Below are 25148 nucleotides of genomic sequence, written 5' to 3'. Positions count from 1 at the left end.
TATACTGGTCAACATAGTGAAACATGAATACTAAAAATACAAAAATTAGCCAGGCGTGGTGGTGGGTGCCTGTAATCCCAGCTACTCAGGAGGCTGAGGCAGGCGAATTGCTTGAACTTCAGAGGCGGAGATTGCTGTGCGCCAAGATCACGCCACTGCACTCCAGCCTGGGCGACAGAGTGAGACTCCATCTCAAAAAAAAAACATTATAATTGAATTTTCTATAATAGGAAATACGTTAATGTGGCTTAACATTCAAAAGGTACAAAACGAGTTGCAGTGACGTCTCCCTCCTTCCCAGTTCCCCAGCCTCCCCAGCCTCCTCCTGGAGGCAACACTATCACTGTCTCCTACGTCTCCTGTCAGAGAGACACTCTGCAGACAAGAACATTCAGGCCGGGCGCGGTGGCTCACACCTGTAATCCCAGCACTTTAGGAGGCCAAGGCGGGCGGATCACAAGGTCAAGAGATCGAGACCATCCTGGCCAACATGGTGAAGCCCCGTCTCTACTAAAAATACAAAAATTAGCCAGGCGTGGTGGCGCTCACCTGTGGTCCCAGCTACTTGGAAGGCCAAGGCTGGCAGGTCACTTGAGGTCAGGAGTTCAAGACCAGCCTGGCCAACATGATGAAACCCCGTCTCCATTAAAAATACAAAAAAAAAAAAAAAAAAAATTAGCCGGGTGTGGTGGTGCACGCCCATAATCCCAGCAACTGAGGAGGCTGAGACACGAGAATCTCCTGAACCTGGGTGATGGAGGTTGCAGTGAGCCAAGACTGCACCTTTGTACTCCAGCCTAAGTGACAGAGCAAGACTGTCTCAAAAAAATAAATAAATAAAAATAAAGATTAGGAGAGATGGTGAAGAGAACACAACACAGAGACATAGAGAGTCTTGTATCCTTGTTCCCCAGAGGTGCGTGCCAGTAGCCCTTCCTGAGCTCACCTCCAGCTCAGACCGTCTCTCTGCTCCCCTTTGCCTCCCCTCTTTTTTGGTTCTCTTCATTCCCTCACCCTGGAAGCACAAAATACTCACATTCTTCTCTTTCCTTCATGCAGAAAGCACAGAGACTTCATTTTGATGTTGGGGACTCTGTCACCACCCAGGTTGTCAGGGTCCCACATTTAATCCCCAAATGCTAATCAAGAGACTTTCCCCAACAAAGACAGTTACCTGCAAAAGAGGAGTTCTGAGACTGGCTGTAAAGATGCCAAGTTAGGCAAACCAGGAATCAGGTTTCTCTCTGCTGCTTTCTTTCTGCAGGACCCTGAGCATGTGATGTCACATTTCCTACTCATATTCTCAGCTTTAACACAGGGAATTAAAAATAAGGCTGGAATTCCTTACCAGAGCCTACAGAGCTCTGCACAATCGGAGCCATACCTACCCGCTCTGCTGGCCACATCCCAGAGACACTTAAATACTTTCTGCTCCTTGGACACACAAGGCTTTTTCTTATCTCAGGACCTTTGCACATGCTGTTCCTTCTGCCTGGAATATTGTTCCGTTCACTTTTCCTATAGCTTATTCTTTCTCGTTTAAGGCTCACCTTCAATGTCATTTACCTAGAGTACATCTGTAGGGGCTGCTCTCTAGCTCCAGCCCCTCTTTTTCTTCATGGCATTTATTGCTGCTTGCATTTGTCTATCTGCTGACTTAGCTTTCCCGTCTCCTTTTTCAGAATGTAAGCAGCATGAGAGTAAGGATCTTCTGTCTTAGTTACAGTACCTTGAATAATAAGTTCTTGATAAATATACACACACATCTATATACACACATACACATATATACTAACATCTATGAATGCTGTGTGCTCATTAGTGTGGCTGAATGAATGATTCACGAGATGCGGCCACAGTTCTCCTGAAGATTAGGGGGCCCAGGGCCTGCTTCTCAGTAGGATCTTCCCTTCCTATGCCTTCACTCAAGGCCGCTTCACCCATCCTCTCTCTGTGGCAGGAATTTCCATGTCTGGAATGAGAGCTGGTTTGCCCGGCAGGACCTCGGCCCCTCTTACAATGGCTGGCAGGTTCTGGACGCCACCCCTCAGGAGGAGAGTGAAGGTACGCTCAACTGGGTGGGGTAGGTTCCGGACGCCTGCTTTTCCTTACCCATGCTGCTCACACCCACCCCTCCTGCCCAGGTGTGTTCCGGTGCGGCCCAGCCTCAGTCACCGCCATCCGTGAGGGCGATATACACCTGGCCCACGATGGCCCCTTCGTGTTCGCGGAGGTCAACGCCGACTACATCACCTGGCTGTGGCATGAGGATGAGAGCCGGGAGCGTGTGTACTCGGACACGAAGAAGATCGGGAGATGCATCAGCACCAAGGCGGTAGGCAGCGACTCCCGCGTGGACATCACTGGCCTCTACAAGTATCCAGAAGGTAAGGGCCACATGGCAGCCTTTATTCCCTTCCCCAGGATGGCCCAGCTGCTGCAGAGAGCCCACTGCGGGTGGCCTGGGGTCAGGCCCCGCCCCACGTGTATGACGCTGACAGCAGCTTCCATTGGCATTGTCTCTGTGCTCTGAGCCAAGTGCCTTTATTTAGGCTGTATTAATAGCTTCCTCTGTTTGCTAAGTACCTCTTCGTCCTTGGAAGAGTTCCCATATGTAATAATAACAGCTACACTTCCTTGAATACTTGCCATATACCAGGCATTGCATTAGGTATATTCACACATAGTAATAATCACGGTTAGTAATAATAATGATGATAGTAGCAGGTATTATTTATGGAACACCTAGATCAAATGCATGGCACAGGCCCGGTTCAGACTAGTAATAATAGCACCACCTGTTTAGCATCTGCCAGGACCTCTGCCGTGATACCAGCTACAGCCACTGGTTCACTGAAGAGCCTGCACTTGTTAGGCCCCAACAACAAAACAGTTGCATTTTTTCTTATAGCTGCTTCCAACCATATACTTTGAAGTCTCCCTTTCCCACTGAGTAGCAGGTTCCTTAGCAATGTTGTGATCTGATTAACAGATTTTCAACCATTTCTGCTTGCTAAAACCATGCTACCAAGTAATTATGACTTCAGGCCCAATCTTGAATTAGACTCTGTCTCCTTCCATCCCCTGAGCACAAGCTGGAGCAGTGACCCTGGAAGGTTGCTAAAGAGGAGACACAATCTGCTCTGAACACCTTCTCACTTCCCTTTTCTGTTCTCTAGCATCATGGTTTGCAGCTCTGGTTGCACTTTTTTTTGTTTTGTTTTGTTTTTTGAGATGGAGTCTTGCTCTTGTTGCCCAGGCTGGAGTGCAATGATGCGCTCTCGGCTCACTGCAACCTCCGCCTCCTGGGTTCAAGTGACTCTCCTGCCTCATCCTCCCGAGTAGCTAAGATTACAGATGCCCACCACCACACCCAGCTAATTTTTGTTTTAGTAGAAACAGGGCTTCACCATGTTGGCCAGGCTGGCCTTAAACTCCTGACTTCAGGTGATCTGCCCACCTCCATCTCCCAAAGTGCTGGGATTACAGGTATGAGCCACTGCACCCAGCCCCTGGTTGCACATTTGAATTACCCAAGGAGCTGTTTCAGTTATATGCCTTAAACAACAATTACTTATTTGGTCAATTCTGTGGGTCAGCAATTTAGGCTGTGCTCAGCTGGGTTGGTTCACCTCCTCCAGGTGGTGTTGGCTGGGATCTCGAATGTGTTTGTCACATGGGACTGCTGAGATGGCTGTCTCCCGACTTGGTCTCTCATATCTCGATAAGCCAGCCCTTGTTTTTCTGAATAGCAGCAACATTCCCAGAAGGTGAAAGATGAAGCTGTGAGGTTTCTAGAGGCCTGGCTCAGACTTTGCACCACGTCATTTCTGCCATATTCTAATGGTCAAAGCAATTCATGAGCCCAATCGAGATTCAAGGGGTAGGAGGTTCCAAGGCATCATGGCCATTTTTAATCTACCACAGCAGGCCAGATTGCACCCCTGACTAATGGAATCATAGTCTCTATGGGATGTGATTCTGGCATCAGGACTTTTTAAAGCTCCCAGGTGGTCTCTAGTGTGCAACCAATGCTGAGAGCACTGTTAGGGGATAAGCGGGAGGAAGAAGAGGTGAGAAGAGAGCAGATGCCTTTGTCTTAATTGGGTGAGGATTCAGTGTCGGCTCAGTGGGCGGGTGCTGCTGCCCTAGTTTCCTATCTATGCTTGCTGAGGACAGATGGTGACTCTATCACAACCTGCTGCCATTCAGACTGATTCCTGTGCTCTTCCTCCAGACACTGCTGATTTCTTGTGCTATTTGGCCCCTTTCAACACAGCTTCTTTCTGATGCATGGTGATGGTTGTCCTCAAGTTCTGCAGAGGTTTTACAAGGCTGTGGCCCCCTGGCCCTCACCTCCACTGTCTCCCACTGAAGACAGGTTGGGAACTGAAACCTGACACTTGTGGGTAGGAGGAGCAGTCTTCACTGGCTGTCTCCCTCCAGTTCTCTTCTCCCTGCTCAGGTAGTACACGGCTTAGTAAGTGAGATGAGATAAGGAGACCTCCCACAGGGAGGGGAATACCAACTTCCCTTTCTGTAGGCACACCCAATCTTGACCAGCCAGCCCTTTCTTGCTGAAGACATCCCCAACTTAACACTGATTCCTTTAAACACCTACATATACCCCCAACTCATACCTTAGCTCCTGTCTCTGGGAACATGGCACTTTCTTGACTGTCAAAGACATCTTCCACTTTAGTCATCTTCTTACTGTCTTAGGGGTGGGCTATGGATGAGGGGAGTACATAGTAAGACCTCTTCTGAGCTGGTACCTCTTTGATAAGACCTGCAGATTGATGGCTGGGTCCCTTCTGCTGGGAGCTTCTGGAACTTAGAATGTGGTCTAGCCTGGGCATCATGGCAAAACCCCATCTCTACAAAAAAGGAAAAGAATTAGCCAGGTGTGGTGGCATGTGCCTGTAGTCCCAGCTACTCAGGAGGCTCTGGTGGGAGGATCGCTTGATCCTGGGAAGCAGAGGTTGCAGTGAGACAAGATTGTGTCACTGCACTCCACTCCAGCCAGGGCAACACAGTGAGACACTGTCTCAAGAAAAAAAAGAACATGAGGTCTGTGGGTCTTTTGTCCCAAGGTTTAACCATGGCCACAGAAGAAATTAACATCCTATTACATGATGACTGTGATGGCAATCACTCCTATTGAGCGCCTGATGTGGGTTGGCCATTTTCACGTTATGTAGTTATTTTATTTAACAAATGCTTACAAAGCTCTTATGATGAGCTTTTAAGTGAGACACTGGTACAATGTTTATTTTATAGAGGAGAAGGCAGAGGCACAGAGAGGCAAGCTGACCCAGCCAGGGAACATAGCTAGCAAGGGAGAACTCTCCTGCAGAACCCAGAGCCCATGCTTCTCACTCTGCACTGCACCACCACTGTTTAATTATAATATTGTCTATTGTTTAACACTCACCACCTACTGTGGGCTATGTGATTTCACATCCAGGTTAACAAAAATAACAATAACAGTATCTAGAACTTGCCAAGCACAGTGGTAAGCCATGTCCATGCATTATTTCATTTAATATTTATTTTAAAATCATTTTATGAGCCAGCATGGTGGTTCACACCTGTAATCCCAGCACTTTGGGAGGCAGAGGTGGGGAGATCACCTGAGGTCGGGAGTTCAAGATTAGCCTGGCCAACATGGCAAAACCCCGTCTCTATTCAAAATGCAAAAAATGCTGGGCGTGGTGGCGGGTGCCTGTAGTCCCAGCTACTCAGGAGGCTGATGCAAGAGAAACACTTGATCTCAGGATGGAGGTTGCAGTGAGTCGAGATTGCACCGCTATACTCCAGCCTGGGCTACAGAGAGAGATTCTGCTTCAAATAATATAATAAAATAAACTCATTTTATGGATAATCAAACTGGGGAGGTTAAGTAACTTCCTCAAGCTTTCAAAGCCCAGAAGAACTGGCATTCTAATGAGGCAGTCTAATCTCAGGGCCTCTGCCCTTCCCACTATGCTACACTGCCCCTCTTCGCTGAGTGGCTTCAGTTTGCCATACACCATGCTAGGATTTTTCATGTATTCTCAAAGTACAGAGCTTCCTGAATGCCAGGCATGATTCAGAGGCAAGGGGACAAAGAGAAGTCCCCAGAGAACTCATCACATGGCAAGCTAACAGCACAAACAATTCGGAATGACTGGCACTGTACTGGGGTGTCCAGAGGCTAAAGGAGCAGAGAGGAGGAGTCTCTAAATCGGCCAGAGCAGAAGGTATCAGGAAAAGCAGTCTATGAGAGGGAGCGCTGAAGGGGGTAAGATTTAGCCAGGAGATGAAGAGTTGGGAAGGCATTCCAGGAAGACAGGGTCCAGCCCGATTCCAGACTCATCCTGCGCAATACTGCCCATGTAAGCTAAGACATCCTTGACTTGCATGCGCAGTATTCTACAGATGAAATGATGGAGGCTTGTGCCTCTCTGTGTGATGAGCCCTTGTTCTGTCTGTGGAACCAGGACACATGCTACAGCACAGAGATTTGGATCCCCTGGGTACAATGTGCTTTGCCCATACTCCTAAGACAGCCTTGGAGACTAAGCAAAGAGAGGACGAGCCTTCCAAGCAAAGGAAATACAAAGCCAAGATCTTAGTTGGTCAGGCTGGTACCGGCAGCCAGCAGGGAAGCAAGGCTGGTGCACCTGTCCAGCCATCAGCCTCTGGGCCTGAATTAGTTTCCTGGGCCTGACATAATAAGTTACCACAAACTTGGTGGCTTAAAACATCAGAAATGTATACTCTCACACAGAGTCTGGAGGCCAGAAGTCCAAAATCAAGATGTTGGCTGGGCCATGCTCCATCCAAAGGCTCTAGGGGAGATTCTTTCCTTGACTCTTCTAACATCTGGTGGCTCAGGAATTCCTTGGCATGTAGTCATATCACTCCAATCTCTGCCTCCATCTTCACATGGACTTCTTTCCTCCTATGGGTTTCAAATTCCCACCTCCTTTCTCTTACAAGGACCAAAGTCACTGGATTTAGAGCCTACCCTAAATCTGGGATGATCTTATCCTAAGATCTTGAATTACATCTTTAAAAATCCTATTCACAGGAACCAGGGGTTAGGACTTGGGTATATTGTTAAGGGGGACGGTGTTCAATCCACTACAGCCTGTGTGGGAAGACCAAGCACCTGCTGCCCAGGGCCTGGCTGGCCAAGCAGGCAGGAAACAGTGAGTGCAGTGGCTGTGGGGCCGCAGCCGCTGAGAGGTTGATGCAGAGACCCTGTGACCAGCCCAGGACACTCTTCTTCCACTTTCTCTGTCTGTCCAACCATTCTGCTCTCTGCCTTTCTACTGTGCCTTTCTCTCTCCCTCCCTTCTTGCATTTAGTGGGTACCCCCAAGTACCAGGTGGCAGGGTGGACAGGAAGTGCAGGAAAGCAGACAACCCCAATGCAATGTGATGAGGTCAGGCTGCCGAGGTGCAGAATGATCAGGGAACTGCAGCAAGAGGGAAAGGTCATCAGCAGCTCTTTTATACCTAAAGGACTCGGCACAAGATGCTTTCTTTGCCTGGGAAGGACCTGCTGGCTTCACCCCAAACTTTGGCCTGACAAGGGATCTTAGCACTCTATTGATTTCCTTCTAAGCAGATATCACAACTTGATATTTGCTTGAATCTTTATTGTCTCCCTACTAGACTGGCCAAAAGGTGAAAGCAACCCAAATTTCCATCATTGAATGAATGAATAGACAAAATGGTATATACATACAATGGAATATTATTTAGCCTTAAAAATCAAGAAAAAAACTAATAAATGCTGGAACACAGATGATACTTGAGGACATTATGCTAAGAGAAATAAGCCAGACATAAAAGAACAAATGTTCTGTGATGCTGCTTATATCCATGAGTACCTTGAGCAGTCAAACTCATAGAGACAGAAGTAGAATGGTGGTTGCCAGGGGCTAAGATTTGGGGAAAATGGGCATTATTATTTAATAGGTACAGAGTTTCAGTTTTGCAAGACGAAAAGAGCTCTGGATAGATGGTAGTGATGGTTACACAACAATGTGAATTACTTAATGACACTGAAGTGTACACTTTAAAATGATTCAGATGGTGAATTTTACGTTACGTGTATTTTATTACAATTTTTAAAATGAAAAGAAGAGAAAAGAATGGAGGTACAGAGAGAGGGAGGGAGGGAAAGACCAAATGTAAATAGAGAAATTTCCAAATTGGAAAGAAATAAAACTATATCTATTTGCACACAACATAATCTTATATATATAAAATCCTAAGGAATCCATTAAAAAGTTATTAGAAGTGATAAACAAGTTCAACAAGTTTGCAGAACACAAGATCAATATATAAAAATTAACCATATTTCTAGACACTAGCAATGAATAATCCAAAAGTGAAATTAAGAAAAGAAATCCATTTACAGTAGCATTAAAAAGAATAAAATACTTAGGAATAAATTTAACAGAAGAAGTGCAAGACTCATACACTATAACTACAAAACATTGTTGAAAGAAATTAAAGATCTGAATAAATGAAAAGGCATCCCGTTTTCATGGATCGAAAGGGTTTATATTGTTAAAATTGCAGTACTTTCAAAATTGATCTACAGACTCAACAAAATTTCTATCAAAATTAGAGCTGAGTTTTTTCCCCAAAATTAGCAAGTTGATCATAAAATTCACTTGGAAACGCAAGGGTATCCCAAATAGCCAAAACAGTCTTGAAAAAGAATTTGGAGGGCTCATACTTCCCAGATTCAAAACTCACTACAGCCAGGCATGGTGGATCATGTCTGTAATCCCAGCACTTTAGGAGGCCAAGTCAGGAGGATCATTTGAGGCCAGGAATTCAAGACTATCTGGGCAACATGGAAGACAAAATACTCTGACAGTTTCTCGATGGAGAAAGAATAAGAATAGTGTTTTCAACAAATGGTGTTGGGACCACTGTATATCCACATACAAAAGAATGAAATTGTTATACGCCACAGTTTTGTAATCATATTTGTACTCAGTTTTAATTACATGCAAATTAAGGGGAAGATTATGCAGAAATTTTTAGGAAAAGCGTAGTAACTTCAAGGTGACGGCCTTGAAAAGGGGTGGTAACTTCTGTGTGTTGCCATGGCGCTGTTGGGCTTGTCTCATAGAGAAGTGCTTTTGCCTCCTCCCTGTTTCCATTCGTCTTTAATCTGGTCCTGAGTTTGAGCCCCAACTCCGGAGTCAAGTCCTGCCTCCTGCCTCAAGGCCATTATTGCCACGTAGGGAGTGGTAAGGGAGCATAAGTGGAATTTGGAACATTATTGCCTGGTTCAAGTCCCAGCTCCCTCACTTACCACATAGTCTGTGTGATTGAGGAGTTACTTTACTTCTCTGTGTCTCGGCTTCCTTATCTGTTAAATGTGGGTGATAATAATACCTCTGCAGTACCTCCTAGGGGAAAAAAAAGCACCAAGTGCTATAGTGCCTGGCACATAGCAAATCTGCAAAAGTGCTAGCTATCATTATTATATGAGGCTTTTGACCCAGCTGTCAGAGAACCTGGAAATTTGTGTTTTTATGTGAAATTTCCTGACCTGAAGTTGTTGGCAACTGATTTAAAATTTTATTTACACAATCACACACAAGGCATGTGGCTGTGGTGTGCATATGGCTCTTGAGCTGCCAGTTTGACTTTCACAAGCCATGGTAAATAAAGGAGCAAGGGGGTGCCTGCCACTGACGCTGTGTGATGCCCTGCAGGGTCCCGGAAAGAGAGGCAGGTGTATAGCAAGGCAGTGAAGAGGCTGTTCAGCGTGGAAGCCTCTGGAAGGAGAACCCAGATCCGCAGGGCTGGGGGGCGGTGTCTCTGGCGTGACGACCTCCTGGAGCCTGCCACCAAGCCCAGCATCACTGGCAAGTTCAAGGTGCTAGAGCCCCCCATCCTGGGCCACGACCTGAGACTGGCCCTGTGCTTGGCCAACCTCACCTCCCGGGCCCGGTGGGTGAGAGTCAACCTGAGCGGTGCCACCATCCTCTACACCCGCAAGCCGGTGGCAGAGATCCTGCACGAATCCCACACCGTGAGGCTGGGGCCGAAAGAAGGTAAGTGCACCCTGGCTTGGTGGTATCAGGCCAAGCCACCTCCTTTTTCAGGAGGGTTGTGGAGGTCAGGGGGATTTCCCAGGATCTGCGTTCATCCCCAGGAAGGAAGGGGACGTTCCTGAGCATTGTACTCAGTGCCTTGCCTCTTGTCCCCACTTTATAGATAAGAAAAGTGAGACTTGGTGGGGCAAAACAATAGGAATACAAGTCCACATGCATCTGGTGGCAATCTGATGAAGATGTGATTTATAGTTGTTTTTTTAATTAGAATGAATATTTACCCACCAAATAAATACATGCTGGGGGTATTTCAGCATACATGGAATATGCCGTGCATTGCTTTTCTAAAATCAAAAAAAAATCTGGAGCCCATTTGGCCCAGGCATTCTCTGGAAGACAGCTGGACCAGTAAGAGACGGTTTTCTCTGGTTTGGTTTGTTTTCATTTTTTGAGATGAAGTCATGCTCTGTTACCCAGGCTGGAATGAAGTGGTGTTATCTTAGCTCACTGCAACCTCCACCTCCCGGGTTCAAGGGATTCTCTTGCCTCAGCCTCCTGAGTAACTGGGACTCTAGGCGTGCACCACCGGACCTAGCAATTTTTGTATTTTTAGTAGAGAAGGGGTTTTGCGATGTTGCCCAGGCTGGTCTCAAGTGATGCGCCTGCCTCGGTCTCCCAAAGTGCTGGAATGGCAGGTGTGAGCCATGGCGCCCGGCAGTTTTTGTATTTTCTAACTGACCTTACTCCAATTGCTTCTTAAAAAATATATCAAGGGTGTTTTTGTGATTCTTGAACACACAGCACTTCATGGATTATTTATTTATTTATTTATTTTATTGAGATGAAGTCTCACTCTGTCACCGAGGTTGGAGTGCAGTGGTGCGATCTTTGCTCACTGCAACCTCCACCTCCCAGAGTCAAGTGATTCTCCTGCCTCAGCCTCCCGAGTAGCTGGGACTACATGTGTATGCCATCACGCCCAGCTAATTTTTGTATTTTCAGTAGAGACGGGGTTTCGTCATGTTGGCCAGGCTGATCTCCAACTCCAGACCTCAGGTGATCCACCCGCCTTGGCCTCAAAAAGTGCTGGGATTACAGGCGTGAGCCACTACACCAGGCCACATAGCACTTCATGGATGATTTATTAAACGTATCCTCTTTGATTTATTCCTGAACTTTTTTCCTAGTTCATCTGTCATTTTGCCTGTATCTCCCTCTCCCTGTGTCACTCCTTCCCTCTGTCTCTGTCTCTGTCTCTGTCGCTTTGGCTATTTTGTGGGTCTCTCTCTCTCTATCTCTCCTCTCCCTCTGCCTCTTGGTCTCTCTATCTCTGCATCTCTATCTCTTCTTTGCCTCACTGTCCTTTCACATACTTTCTAAACTCTAAGGATTTAATTAAACAAAGAAGTTGCTGCTCTGGGCCAGTTTCTGGTAAGTGAAGCTTGTGAATTTTTACAGGGTGTGAAAACGTATGAAGGAGGTGTCACACTTTTTTAGCTTTTTTTGACATTTATTTTTCACAAAGTCTAAATCACAAAATAACACTTCATCATAAAATTTTAATTAACATACACTTCCCTCTGGCTTTTAGCAATTTTTTTCATAATAAAAGTAATACATATTCATAAAGATTTGGAACGCAAAAGAGAAAAGCCACCTATGATCCTACCACCCACCTACAAACTGTTAATGTATTTTACTTCCAAATTTTTAATGCCTGTGTGCTTTTTGAAAAACAGTTCTAGTTAAATATTGCAAATAGTCATTAGTGCCCTGCTCTTTCCATATTACACTGCATTTTAAATATTTTTATAAGCTCCTCATAAACATCATTTTAATAGATGTTTAAATAAATAGAATTTAATAGATCTTTAAATAAATATATGGTGACTTATCTTTTCTCTTCTTTGGGGTAGTTATCAGCTTATTGCTATTAAAAATGACACTAAACTTCTGTTTAATTTATCTTTAGAGTGTCAGGCAAGCAAGTAAACATTTTGATTCAAAAAAAAATCTTCATTTTTTTTCTGCTGGATTTTGGACTCCTGTTAGAATATATCACAAAAGTGAAATTATTTGGCTATTAAAACATAATTTACTAATGATAGGCTATCAAATGATAGGCTATTAAAACATAATTTATTAATATACATGTAACTTTTTAAATTAATAGGTTTTCAAGTAGTTTTAGGTTTGCAGAAAACTTTGAGTGGAAAGTACAGAGAGTTCCCATATCCCCGCCCACCACCTCTCCTGTTCTTCTGTTACTAACATCTTGCTTTAGTGTGGTATATTCGTTACAATTAATGAGCCAATATTGACACAGTATTATTAACTAAAATGCATAGTTTACATCAGGTTTCACACTGTGTTGTGCATTCTATGGCTTCTGACAAATGTCTAATGACATGTATCTAACATCACACTATCACATAGAATAGTTCACCCCCCAATATCTCTGTGCTCCACCTCTTCATTCCTCCCTCCCTTGCCTGAACCCCCAGTAACCACTGATCTTTTTACTGTCTCTATACTTTTGCCTGTTCCATAATGTCATCTAGTTGACATCACACAGTATAATTAAGCTTCTTCAGATTGGCTTCTTTCACTTAGCAATATGTATTTAAGGATCCCTCGTGTTTATGTGTCTTGATAGGCCATTTCTTCTTACTGCAAAATAGTATTCCATTATATAGATGTACACAGTTTATCCATTCACCTACTGAAGGACATCTTGGTTGATTCCAAGTTTTGGCAATTACGAATAAAGCTTCCATAAACATCCTTATGCAGGTTTTTGTGTGGAATTGAGTTTTTAATTCTTTAGATAAATACCAAGGAGCACACTTGCTGGATCTTATGGTAAGAGTATGTTTAGTTTGGTAAGAAACTGACAGTCTTCCAAAGTAGCTGTACCCTTTTGCATTCCCACCAGCAATATATGAGAATTCCTGTTGTTCCCTCTCCTATCCAGCAGGTGGTGCTGTGTGTTTTGGATTATTAACATTGTAATAGGCGTGTAATAGTATATCCGAATTTACTATTCACTAATGACATAGGAGGTTGAGCATCTTTTTGTATAGTTATTTGACACCTGTATCTCTTCTTTGGTGAGGTGTCCAGATATTTTGCCCATGTTTTCATGGGGTTCATTTTCTTGTTGCTGGTTTTTTAAAGGTCTTTGTGTATTTTGGATGTCTTTTATTGGATACATTTTGCAAGTATTTTCTCCCAATCTGTGTCCTCTCTTCTCTGTCTCTTCACAGTGTTTTTTGCAGAGCAGAGTTTTTAGTTTTAATAAAGTCTAACATCAATTTTTTTCTTTCATGGATCATGCCTTTGGTGTTATATTTAAAAAAATTATTACCGGCCAGGTGTGGTGGCTCATGTCTGTAATCTCAACACTTTGAGAGGCCGAGGCGGGTGGATCACTTGAGATCAGGAGTTCGAGACCAGCCTGGCCAATATGGTGAAGCCCCATCTCTACTAAAAATACAAAAATTAGCTGGGCATGGTAGTGGGTGCCTGTAATCCCAGCTACTTAGGAGGCTGATGCATGAGAATCGCTTGTACCTGGAAGATGGAGGTTGCAGTAAGCTGAGATCATACCACTGCCTCCAGCCTGGGCAATAGAGCAAGATTCAGTCTCAAAAAAGCACAAAAATACATACATATATATTACCAATCTCAGGACATCTAGATTTTCTCCTATGTTATCTTTAAGATATGTAGTTTTTGCATTTTACATTTAGGTCAATGATTCAGTTTAGTAAATTTTGTAAGGAATGTAAGGCCTGTGTCTAGATTTTTTTTTCCCATGTGGATATCCAGTTGCTTCAGCACCATTTGTTGACTACCTTTTCTTCATTTTATTTCCTTGCTACTTTGTCAAAGATCAATTGACAGCATTTGTGTAGGCCTATTTCTAGACTCTCTTCTATTCCATTGATCTACAGGCATACCTCAGAGATATTGCAGGTTTGGATCCAGATCATCACAATAATGGGAATATTGCAATAAAGCAAGTCACAAGTGTTTTGGTCTCCCAGTGCATATAAAAGTTATGTTTACATTATAGTCTATGAATGTGCAATAGCATTATTTCTTTAAAAAATAAGTATTGACTTTAATTTCAAAATACTTTGTTGCTAAAAAAAATTGCTAACAATCGGGGCCAGGTACAGGTGGTGCATACCTGTAATCCCAGCACTTTGGGAGGCTGAGGCAGAAGGATCACTTGAGCTCAAGAGCTCAAGACCAGCCTGGACAACATGGTAAAACTCCATCTTTACACACACAAAAAAATTAACCAGGCATGGTGTTATGCACCTCTTGTCTCAGCTACTCAGAAGTGAAGTGGAAGGATCACTTGAGCTCAGGAGGTCAAGGCTGCAGTGAACTGAAATCCTGCCACTGCACTCCAGCCTGGGCAACAAAGGGAGAACCTCTCTCTCTCAAAAAAAAAAAAAAAAAAAGAAATGCTAACAATCTGAACTTTCACTGAGTCCTAATCTTTTTGCTGGTGGAAGGTCTTGCCTCAATGTTGATGGCTGCTGACTGATCAGGGTAGAGGTTGCTGAAGGTTGGGGTGGTTGTGGCAATTTCTTAAAATATGACAACAATGAAGTTTGCCACATTGAGTGACCCTTTCTTTCACGAAGGATTTCTCTGTAGTATGCAATGGTGTTTGATAGCATTTTACTCATAGAAGAACTTCTTTCAAACTTGAAGTCAATCCTCTCAAACTCTGCCACTGATTTATCAACTAAGTTTATGTAATATTCAAAATCTTTTGTTACCATTTCAGCAATGTTTACAGCATCTTCACAGAGAGTAGATTCCATCTTTAAAAAACACTTTCTTTGCTCGTACGTAAGAAGTAACTCTTCATCTGTTCAAGTTTTCCCATCAGATGCAGCAATTCAGTCACATCTTTAGGCTTGACTCTAATTCTCTTGCTGTTACCACCACATCTACAGTGACTTCCTCTACCGAAATCTTGAATCCCTGTAAGTCATCCATAAGAATTGGAATCAACTTCTTTCCAACTCCTATTAATGATGATATTTTTACCTCCTCCCATGAGTCACAAATAAACCAATGGTGTCTAGAATGACGAATCTTTTCCAGAAAGTTTTCAATTGACTTTGTCCAGATCCATTAGAGGAATCACTATCTATTGCAGCTATGGCTTTATGAAATGTATTTCTTAAATAAAAAGACTTGAAAGTTAAAATTACTTCCTGATTCATAGTCTGCAGAATGGATGTTGTGTTAACAGGCATGAAAATAACATTAATCTCATTGTACACCTCCATCAGAGTTTTTGTTTATTTGTTTGTTTGTTTTTGAGATGGGGTCTCTCTCTGTCACCCAGGCTGGAGTGCAATGGCATGATCTTGGCTCACTGCAACCTCTACCTCCCAGGTTCAAGCAATTTTCCTGCCTCAGCCTCCCAAGTAGCTGGGACTACAGCCACCCACCACCACACCCAGCTAATTGTTTGTATTCTTAGTAGAGATGGGGTTTCACCATGTTAGCCAGGATGGTCTCGATCTCCTGACCTTGTGATCCACCCACCTCAGCCTCCCAAAGTGCTGGGATTACAGGCGTGAGCCACTGTGCCCAGCCCATCGGAGTTCTTGAGTGACTAGGTGCCTTGTCAATGAGCAGTAATATTTTCACAAGAATCTTTTTTTCTGATCAGTAGGTCTCAACAGTTGGCCTAAAGTATTCAGTATACCATGCCGTAAACAGATGTGCTATCGTCCTGGCTCTGTTGTTCCATTTACAGAGCACGAGCAGAGTATATTTATCATAATTCTTAAGGGTCCTAGGATTTAGAAATGATAAATGAGCACTGGCTTCAACTTAAAGTCACCAGCTGCATTAGCTCCTTAATGCACAGAGTCAGCCTGTCCTTTGAAGCTTTGAAGCCAGGCATTTAGCTATGAAAGTCCTAGACAGCATCTTCCTCCAATATAAAGCTATTTTTTCTACATTGAAAATCTAGATTTTTTTGGTTTTTTTGGTTGTTTGTTTGTTTGTTTGTTTTGAGAAGGCTAGCTCTGTTGCCCAGGCTGGAGTGCAGTGGCACGGTCTCATCTCACTGCAACCTCCACCTCCTGGGTTCAGGCGATTTTCCTGCCTCAGCCTCCCAAGTAGCTGGGATTATAGGCACGCACAACCACGCCTGGCTGATTTTTGTATTTTTAGTAGAGACAGAGTTTCACCATATTGGCCAGGCCGGTCTCAAACTCCTGACATCGTGATCCGCCCGCCTCAGCCTCCCAAAGTGCTGGGATTACAGGCATGAGCCACCAGGCCCAGTTAAAAATCTGATGTTTTATGTACCCATCATCACCAATGATCTTGGCTAGAGTCTCTGGATAACTCGCTGCAGCTTCTGCACCAGCACTTGCTGCTTCACCCTGCACTTTTATGTTAGAGAGATGGCTTCTTTCCTTAAACTTCATGAACCAAACCTGTGCTAGCTTCACACTTTCTTCGTAGCTTCCTAAACTCTCAGTCTTTATAGAATTGAAGAGAATTAGGGTCTTGCCCTGGATTAGGCTTTGGCTTAATGGAATGTTATGGCTGGTGTGATCTTATATGCAGATCACTAAAACTTTCTCCATATTAACAATAAGGCAATTTTGCTTTCTTATCACTCCTGTGTCACTGGAGTAGCACTTTTAATTTCCTTCAGGACCTTTCCCTTTGCATTCACAACCTTGCTGTTTGGCACAAGAGGCCCAGCTTTTGGCCCATCTTGGTTTTCTATGTGCCTTCCTCACTATCCTTAATCATTTCTAGCTTTTGATTTAAAGCGAAAGACATGCAGACATGCAACTCTCATTAACTTGAACACCCAGAGGCCATTGTAGGTTTATTCATTGGCCTAGTTTCAATATTATGTGTATCCAAGAATAGGGAGGCCTGAGCAAAGGGAGAGAGATGGGGAAATGGCCAGTGAGTGGAGCAGTCAGAACTCACACAACATTTACCAATTAAGTTCAACATCTTATAGGCATGGTTTGTGGTGCCAGAAAACAGTTACAATAGTAGCATCAAAGATCACTGATCAAGGGCTGGGCACAGTGGCTCATATATGTAATCCCCATCCCAATCACTTTGGGAGGCCAGAGTGAGAGAATTGCTTGAACCTAGGAGTTTGAGGCCAGCTTGGGCAGCACAGCAAAACCCTGTCTCTACAAAAATTAAAATAAAAGTATCTGCTGGATGTGGTGGCATGCTCCCATAGTCCTAGCTACTTAGAGGCTGAGGCAGGAGGATTGCTGGAGCCCGGAGTTGGAGGCTTACAGTGAGCTATGATCACACCACTGCACCGACAGCCTGGGTAACAAAGCAAGACCTTGTCTTAAGGAAAAAAAAAAAAAATCATTGATCATCAACCACCATGACAGATATGATAATAATGAAACAGTTTGAAATATTGCGAGAATTGCCAACATGCGACAGAGACACGAAGCGAACACACAGGAAAAATGGCTCCTATAGATTTGCCTGACTCAGGGTTTCCATAAACCTTCAATTTGTAAAAAATGCAATATCTGCAAAGTACAATAAAATGAAGCACAATAAAATAAGGTATGCCTGTTCTTGTCCATTCTTTCACCAATACCACACTGTCTTGATGACTGTACCTTTTGAGTAAATCTTGAAGTCAGGTAGTGCCAGTCCTCCAACTTCGCTCCTCTCCTTCAATATCGTATTGCCTATTCTGGGTCTTTTGCCTCTTGACGTAAACTTTTTTTATGTCATGGCTCTTTAAAAAATTTTTAATTGATATATCATAGTAGTACATACTTTGTGGGTGCACATGATATTTTGATACATGTATAGAATGTGTAACAATCAAATCAGGGTAACTGGGATATCCATCACCTTAAACATTTATCTGTATCTTGTTTGTGTGTTGGAAACATTATGATTTGTTTATTCTAGCAATTTAGAAACACACCATAATCACTGTTAACTATAATTTTCCTGCTGTATTATGAAATATTAGTACTTATTCTAACTATCTTGTCCCCATTATCCAACTTCTCTTCATTCCTGCCTCCCATTCACACATAAAGTTTGGAATCAGTTTGTCAATATCCACAAAATAACTTCTTCAGATTGCATTAAATCTATAGACCAAGTTAGGAAAAACTGAGCCTTTTTAAGGAAAGGAAAAATATTGAGCCTTTCTATCCATGTACATGGAATATCTCTCCATTTATTTAGTTCTTTGATTTCTTTCATCAGAGTTTTACGGTTCTTCTCATGTATATCTTATACATATTTTGTTAGATCAGTGCCTAAATATTCCATTTTTGATGGTGCTAACATAAATGATATTATGTTTTTAATTTTAATTTCCAATTGTTCATTGCTGGTATATAGGAAAGTGATTGACTTCTGTATGTTAGTAATCTTATACGCTGTAACCTTGCTATAATCACTCACTAGTTCCAGGATTTTTCGTTTGTTGTTGTTAATGATTTTTTTGGATCTTCTACATAGGCAATTATATCATTTGTGAACAAAGACTGTTTTATTCCTTCCTTCCCAATCTGTGTACATTTTATCTCCTTGTTTTGTCTTATTGCACTAGCTAGGACTTCCAATGTGATGCTGAAAAAGAATGGTAAGACGGGACATCCTTGCCTTGCTCCTAAGCATCATGGGAAAGCTTCCAGTTTTTCACCATTAAGTACAATATTTGCCATAGGTTTTTTGTAGATGTTCTTTATCAAGTTAAGTAAATTTCTCCTCTATTCCTAGTTTGCTGAAAGCTTTATCAGGAATGGGTGTTGGATTTTATCAAATTATTTTTCTGTGTCTATTGATATGATCAATAGACATATTGATTTGATCGTTTCTTGTTTATTTGATCGACTGTAATAATTGACTTTTAATATTGAGCCAGCCTTACATGCCTAGAATAAATCTCACTTGATCATGGCATGTAATTTTTTATACATTGCTGATTCAATTTACCAATATTTTGTTGAGAATTTTTACATTTATGTTCATATTGATCTGTAGTTTCTTTTCTTGCAACGTCTTTGGCTGATTTTGGCATTAAGGTAATGCTGGCCTCACAGAATGAATTAAGAAGTATGTCTCTGCTTCTGTTTTCTGGAAAAGATTGTAGAGAATTGCTATAATTTTTTTTCTTAAATTCTTGGTATAATTCACCAATGAACCTGTCTGGCCTTAATGCATTCTGGTTTGGAAGGTTATTAAGTACTGATTCCATTTTTTAATAGATATAGGCCTCTTCAGATTGTCTGTTTCTTCTTATGTGAGTTTTAGCAGATTTTTTCTTTCAGAAACTGGTCCCATTCATCTAGGTTATCAAATCTGTAGGCATAAAGTTGTTCATAATATTCCTTCACTGTCTGTTTTTTTCCTAACTCCCCAAACTTGTTACCTTTACTATCTTCTTAATGTCCACGGGATCTGTAGAGATGCCCTCTCTAGCATTTATCATGTTAGTAACTGGTGCCTTCTCTCTTTTTATAAGTTAGCCTTGCTAGAGGCTTATTGACTTTATTGATCTTTTCAAAGAACCAGCTTTTGGTTTTGCTGATTTTCTCTATTGATCTCTGATTTTCAATTGTGCTGATTTCTGCTTCAATTTTTATTGTTTCTTTTCTTCTGCTTATGATGAGTTCTCCTATTTATAGTTTCCTAAAGCAGAAGCTTAGATTATTGGTTTTAGATCTTTATTCTTTTCTACCATACATATTGAATATTATAGACTTCTCTCTATGCACTACTTTTGCTGCATCCTACAAATTTGTGCATTGAGGTGTTTGTTCGTTTGTTTGTTTTGCTTTGCTTTTCAGACAGAGTCTCATTCTGTCACCCAGGCTGGAGTACAGTGGCATGATCATGGCTCATTGTAGCCTCAACTTCCTGGGCTGAAGTGATTCTCCCTCCTCATCCTCCCAAGTAGCTGAGACTGCAGGCATGTGCCCACAAATTTTGATAAGTTGTGTGTTCATTTTCATTTACTTCAAAATACTTTTAAATTTCTCTTGAGACTTCTTTGTCCCATGTGTTCTTCTAGAAGTGTATTGTTTAATCTCTAGGTTTTTTAGATTTTTCAGCTCTCTTTCCGTCACTGATTTCCAGTTTAATTTCATTGTGTTCTGGGGGCATACATTGCATAATTTCTATTACTTTAAACTTGTTAAGTGTCATTTGTGCCACAGAAGGTGATCCATTTTGGTGACTGCTCCATGTGAGATTGAGAAGAATGTGTATCCTGCTGTTGTTGGATGTAATCTTCTACAGATGTCAGTTATGTCTAGTTGAATGATGATGCTACTGAGAACCATTGCTCTAGGGAAAGGGGTCTCAGCTTTTGTTAGATTGTTGGTGGAGTCTGTGAGCCAGTGGACTTCAAGAAGCCCTGATCTGAACATTTTAAGGGGCTATTTTTCTCCTCCTTTCTCCCAGGGTCTGAACTGATGCCCAGAACTCTGCTCATGAGTATCATATGGAGGCATATGGTGGTTCTTCAGGCTGGAGACTGAGAATTTACATTTCTAACAAGTTCCCAGGTGACACTGATGCCAATGGTCCCAGGGCCACACCTGGAGAACTGTAGTCTATCACTATGCAAGGAGTAAATGATACATGATTTAATGTATATAAAGTACTGGGCATTGTCCCTACTACCTAATGAACATTCAATTTATGCTGTTTATTATCAGTGTTTTTTATATTATTATCAAAAGTTGGGGATAAAAATAATAATACCTGAGCCCAGGTGCAGTGGCTCACACCTGTAATCCCAGCACTTTGGGAGGCCGAGGCAGGCAGATCATGAGGTCAGGCATTCGAGACCAGGCTGATCAACATGGTGAAACCCCATCTCTACTAAAAATACAAAACTTAGCTGGGCATGGTGGCACACGCCTGTAGTCCCAGCTACTCAGGAGGCTGAAGCAGGAGAATCTCTTGAACCTAGGAGGCAGAGGTTGCAGTGAGCAGAGATTGCACCACTACACTCCAGCCTGGGCAAGAGAGCAAGACTCCATCTCAAAAATAAATAAAAATAATAATACCTTCTCATGGAATTGTTGTAAGGATTAAATGAGTCAGTCCTTGAAAGCAATTTCAAGTGCAGCACACTTTAATTCCTTAGTAAACATTAGCTTTTATCATTATTATTGTTGTTGTTGTCATTATTGTTATTTTGAGACAGTCTCACTCTGTCACCCAGACTGGAGTGCAGTGGTGCAATCTCAGCTCACTACAACCTCTGCCTCCTGGGTTCAAGCAATTCTCCTGCCTCAGCCTCCTGAGTAGCTGAGATTACAGGTGCATACCACCACGCCCAGCCTGTTTTGTATTTTTTTTTTTAAGTAGAGACAGGGTTTCACCATGTTGGTCAGGTTGGTCTCGAACTCCTGACCTCAGGCGATCCATCCACCTTGGCCTCCCAAAGTGTTGGGATTACAGGTATGAGCCACCACTCCCAGCCTATAATTATTATTTATTACTTTTATTGTAGGAAAGGTTCTTACAGTATTGACCTACTGAACGAAGGGAGCCCATAAAACAAAATCATACTTGAACACATAAATCGACCTACTGGCATTCAGGAGAATCTATGATATGCAATGCCCTGGGGTAGCAGAGTGCGTGAGCCAAGTTGCGCCTTTTAAGGACTTTTTCCTTGAGTTAAAAACTCAGATGCCTTCAGAGTCAGGAAGAGAATGAAATAAAGGAAGCAGTGGCAGTAGAACAACAGGGAACAAGAGGGCCTGGGAGCAAACCAGAAAGAGCACATGGAACCTAAAAGAAAGAATACATAGTAGAAAAAAACAAATATGACTGAGGTTTGTGGTAATCCATGCTTACAAGAAAAGAGCACATAGGCAGGGTGTTTGTGAGGGAGATAGCGATGGCCAGGACCACAGGAGTTCAGAGAGCATGAGAGCACTGGGTGGAAGTATCGGTGAAGACTTCTCACGGTTGGTGGGTTTGACCAGGACTGAGCCTTCGTGGAGGGAAATTGGCCTCACAGGATTGGAAGATTGAGGCAGGCCTTTGGTTTTCCTCTCCTCTGCACCTAGCACATAGTAGGTGCTCAATAAACAGTGACGTATGGGATGAATGGCTGATGGGTTGAGAGACTTCCATCTTGAATAATTAGGGAAAGTTTGGAAACATCTCCAGGGGCTCGTTGAGAAATAATCTGGTATTGTGGTAGCTCCCTGGCCTAAATCTGAATCCCACCTCATCTTAATTTCTTGGTTTACTTCCTATATGAGTTTGGACAAGAAAATACCCTCTCTGAGCCTTAGGTTTCTTCATCTGAGAACTGAGGAGAATAAAGCCTGTCTCAGAATGGTTGCAAGGACCACAGAGAACGGAGCTATTAGTTGGGCATTCTCTTCCTTCTTCCCAGTGCCGTTGAAGAAAGACATCAAGCCCTAACTCCCACCTCTGCTTTCCCTTCCAGAGAAGAGAATCCCAATTGCAATATCTTACTCTAAGTATAAAGAAGACCTAACAGAGGACAAGAAGATCCTGTTGGCTGCCATGTGCCTTGTCACAAAAGGAGAGAAGCTTCTGGTAGAGAAGGACATTACTCTAGAGGACTTCATCACCATCAAGGTGACCTCAGTCTGCTTCTACCATGCTGTTCCTAGCAGCACCCCCCACCCCCAGAGCTGGGAGAGGGTGTCAGAAGCTGGGGGTTTTGTGCCTTAAACTCCAGCTTTAGCTCTAAAGGGTGGGAGGAGTGGATTGGACATAAGGGGATGGGTGCAATGGTGGCACTCGGTAATGGGGCATATGGAGGTGGGGGTGGACAGGACCATCGGTTTCCTGGAGGGAGGAGGGGTAGGCGGGATGACTTATGGGTGTGTCTCTTCAGGTTCTGGGCCCAGCCGTGGTGGGAGTGGCAGTTACGGTGGAAGTGACAGTAGTCAACCCAATCTTAGAGAGAGTAAAGGACTGTGCACTGATGGTGGAGGGCAGCGGCCTTCTCCAGGGACAGCTCAGCATCGAGTAAGTGCCAGCCTGGGGGGTTGGCAGGGAATGGGGCTGCCTTCCTTATGGATGAGCCAGAGAGAAGTTACCAAGGATGGGCGGTGCAGGAGAGATTCTGGACCTCCCAGGAACCAGCCCACAGCCTATACACATCAGCCTTCATTCACTGATTTATTTCTTCATTCATTTAATCATTCATTTACTCAATCATACAACTCATTCACTCAGTCATTCACTCATATCATTCATTCATATTTTCATTTATTTATCCATTTATTTATTCACTCACTTTCATTCATTTGATCTCTCATTCATTCTTGAATTGCTTACTCATTTATTCACTCATTCACTCATTCACTCATTTTTCATTCATTTATCCATACCTGTATCCTGCACTCATTCATTCACACATATTCCCATTCGTTCATGGATTCCTTTATTTACTTATTCATTGTCAATCATTCATTCACTCCTTCATTCTTCCATTCATTCACTTGCTACTCATATGGTCCTTGATTATACTGACCTGTGCTCTGGGCCATGTGTAATTGTTAGAAACACTAAGATGGACAGGAGGAGTTTTGCCTGGAGAAAGGCTCTCAGATATAGATGGCCCTTCACATGAGGACAGTGATTTGTGGAAAAGACCTTGTCCAAGATCTGGGGGAGCAAAAGCAGCCCTTAAGTGAGGGTGGAATGGGGCCAGGAAGAAGTCCCAGTGGAGATGATTTTTGAGCTGAGCCTTAAACAATGAACTGAGATTTCCAGGTATCAAGGAGGAAGGACAGTTTGCCAGGCAGAGGTCTCAATGGCTGGTGTCATCAGGGAAGGTCTCCTGGAGGAAGAGAACTTGATCTGGGCCTTGGGTGAATTGGAATAAGGACGTCATCCCAGGTGGGAGGAACAGAGCAGATGAAAGTCTAGAGGAGGGAAGTTTAGGGCACAGAGAGAAAACTAGCCTGGCTGGATGGGAAGAGTGTGGGTAGTAGAAGAGAAAATTAAATCGGGAACATGTTATTGGTGGTTTTGTTTGTTTGTTTTTCTTTTTTTTTCTTTTTTGTTGAGACAGTCTCTCACTCTGTTGCCCAGGCTGGAGTGCAGTGACATGATCTCGGCTCACTGCAACCTCCTTCTCCCAGGTTCAAGCAATTCTCCTGCCTCAGCCTCCTGAATAGCTGGGATTACAGGTGTGCACCACCATGCCTGGCTAATTTTTGTATTTTAGTAGGGATGGGGTTTCACCATGTTGGCCAGGCTGGTCTCCAACTCCTGACTTCAGGTGATTCACCCGCCTCAGTCTCCTAACATGTTGGAATTACAGGAGTGAGCTACTGCACCTGACCTGGAAACATGTTGACAAGGCTTGAATGTCAAGCCACAAGGTAAACTTGATCCTGAGGAGTCTGGGGAGCCATGGACTGGCAGGCCAGACTCAGAATGGCCAGAGGACTGATGGTCTGCCTTTCTCCCCACCTTTTCCTTCAGCATGCCCACCCTGGAGCCCCAGGAAAGAACTTCAGTCCAGTTTGACATCACTCCCTCCAAGAGTGGCCCAAGGCAGCTGCAGGTGGACCTTGTAAGCCCTCACTTCCCAGACATCAAGGGCTTTGTGATTATCCGTGTGGCCACTGCCAAGTGATGAATCATGATGGACTGAGAGGGGAGGTTTTGGCCCTTGTCCTCTTCCTGCCCATTCTTTGTCTCTTCCACATGGGAGCCAGGGGCCCTCAGTTAGTCCTGCTTCAACCTATGTGCTACTGTGTAAACTTAGGCAAATTCCTTCTCATTCTGGGCCTCAGTTTACTCTTCTCTAAAATGAGGTGTTGCACTCAGTAATCCTTAAACTTTTGGACAAGCGTAGATGATGTAAGAACCTAGGGAGCCTCTCCAACCTTCATCTCATCATCCCCAGAGCTGGGAGGCTGACAGACCCGAGCATCACAGTAACCCTGGCCCATTCAGCTCTGCCATCTTCTGCCCTTTCAGCTCACCAACACCCTGGCTTGCCCTTGGGCTCTCTTTGCTTCTCAAATACCCTGGCCACATC

The 25148-nt window shown here is 43.3% G+C and overlaps 1 protein-coding gene across 2 annotated transcripts in view; it reads left to right on the top strand.

The window, feature by feature from the left end:
• The window catches only part of TGM6 (transglutaminase 6), a 44593-nt gene extending 19743 nt beyond the window's left edge, over window positions 1–24850 (top strand). The window contains exons 8-13 of one of the 2 annotated variants that reach the window (XM_012455307.2): window positions 1961–2064; window positions 2145–2387; window positions 9734–10075; window positions 22569–22723; window positions 22986–23119; window positions 24587–24850. In XM_012455307.2, the coding sequence (XP_012310730.2) occupies window positions 1961–2064; window positions 2145–2387; window positions 9734–10075; window positions 22569–22723; window positions 22986–23119; window positions 24587–24740 (1132 nt within the window). In that variant the 3' untranslated portion in view covers window positions 24741–24850. The remainder of the gene's footprint in view (window positions 1–1960; window positions 2065–2144; window positions 2388–9733; window positions 10076–22568; window positions 22724–22985; window positions 23120–24586) is intronic. The other variant, XM_012455309.2, reaches the window with a different exon arrangement.
• Window positions 24851–25148: the final 298 nt, after the last annotated feature.

Source organism: Aotus nancymaae, unplaced genomic scaffold (assembly GCF_030222135.1).
Source record: "Aotus nancymaae isolate 86718 unplaced genomic scaffold, 86718_ANA_hifiasm-v0.15.2.pri h1tg000029l, whole genome shotgun sequence".
Taxonomy (NCBI): Eukaryota; Metazoa; Chordata; class Mammalia; order Primates; family Aotidae; genus Aotus; species Aotus nancymaae.
Note: the sequence above shows the minus strand (reverse complement) of the source record. Positions and strands in the feature narration are given on the sequence as shown.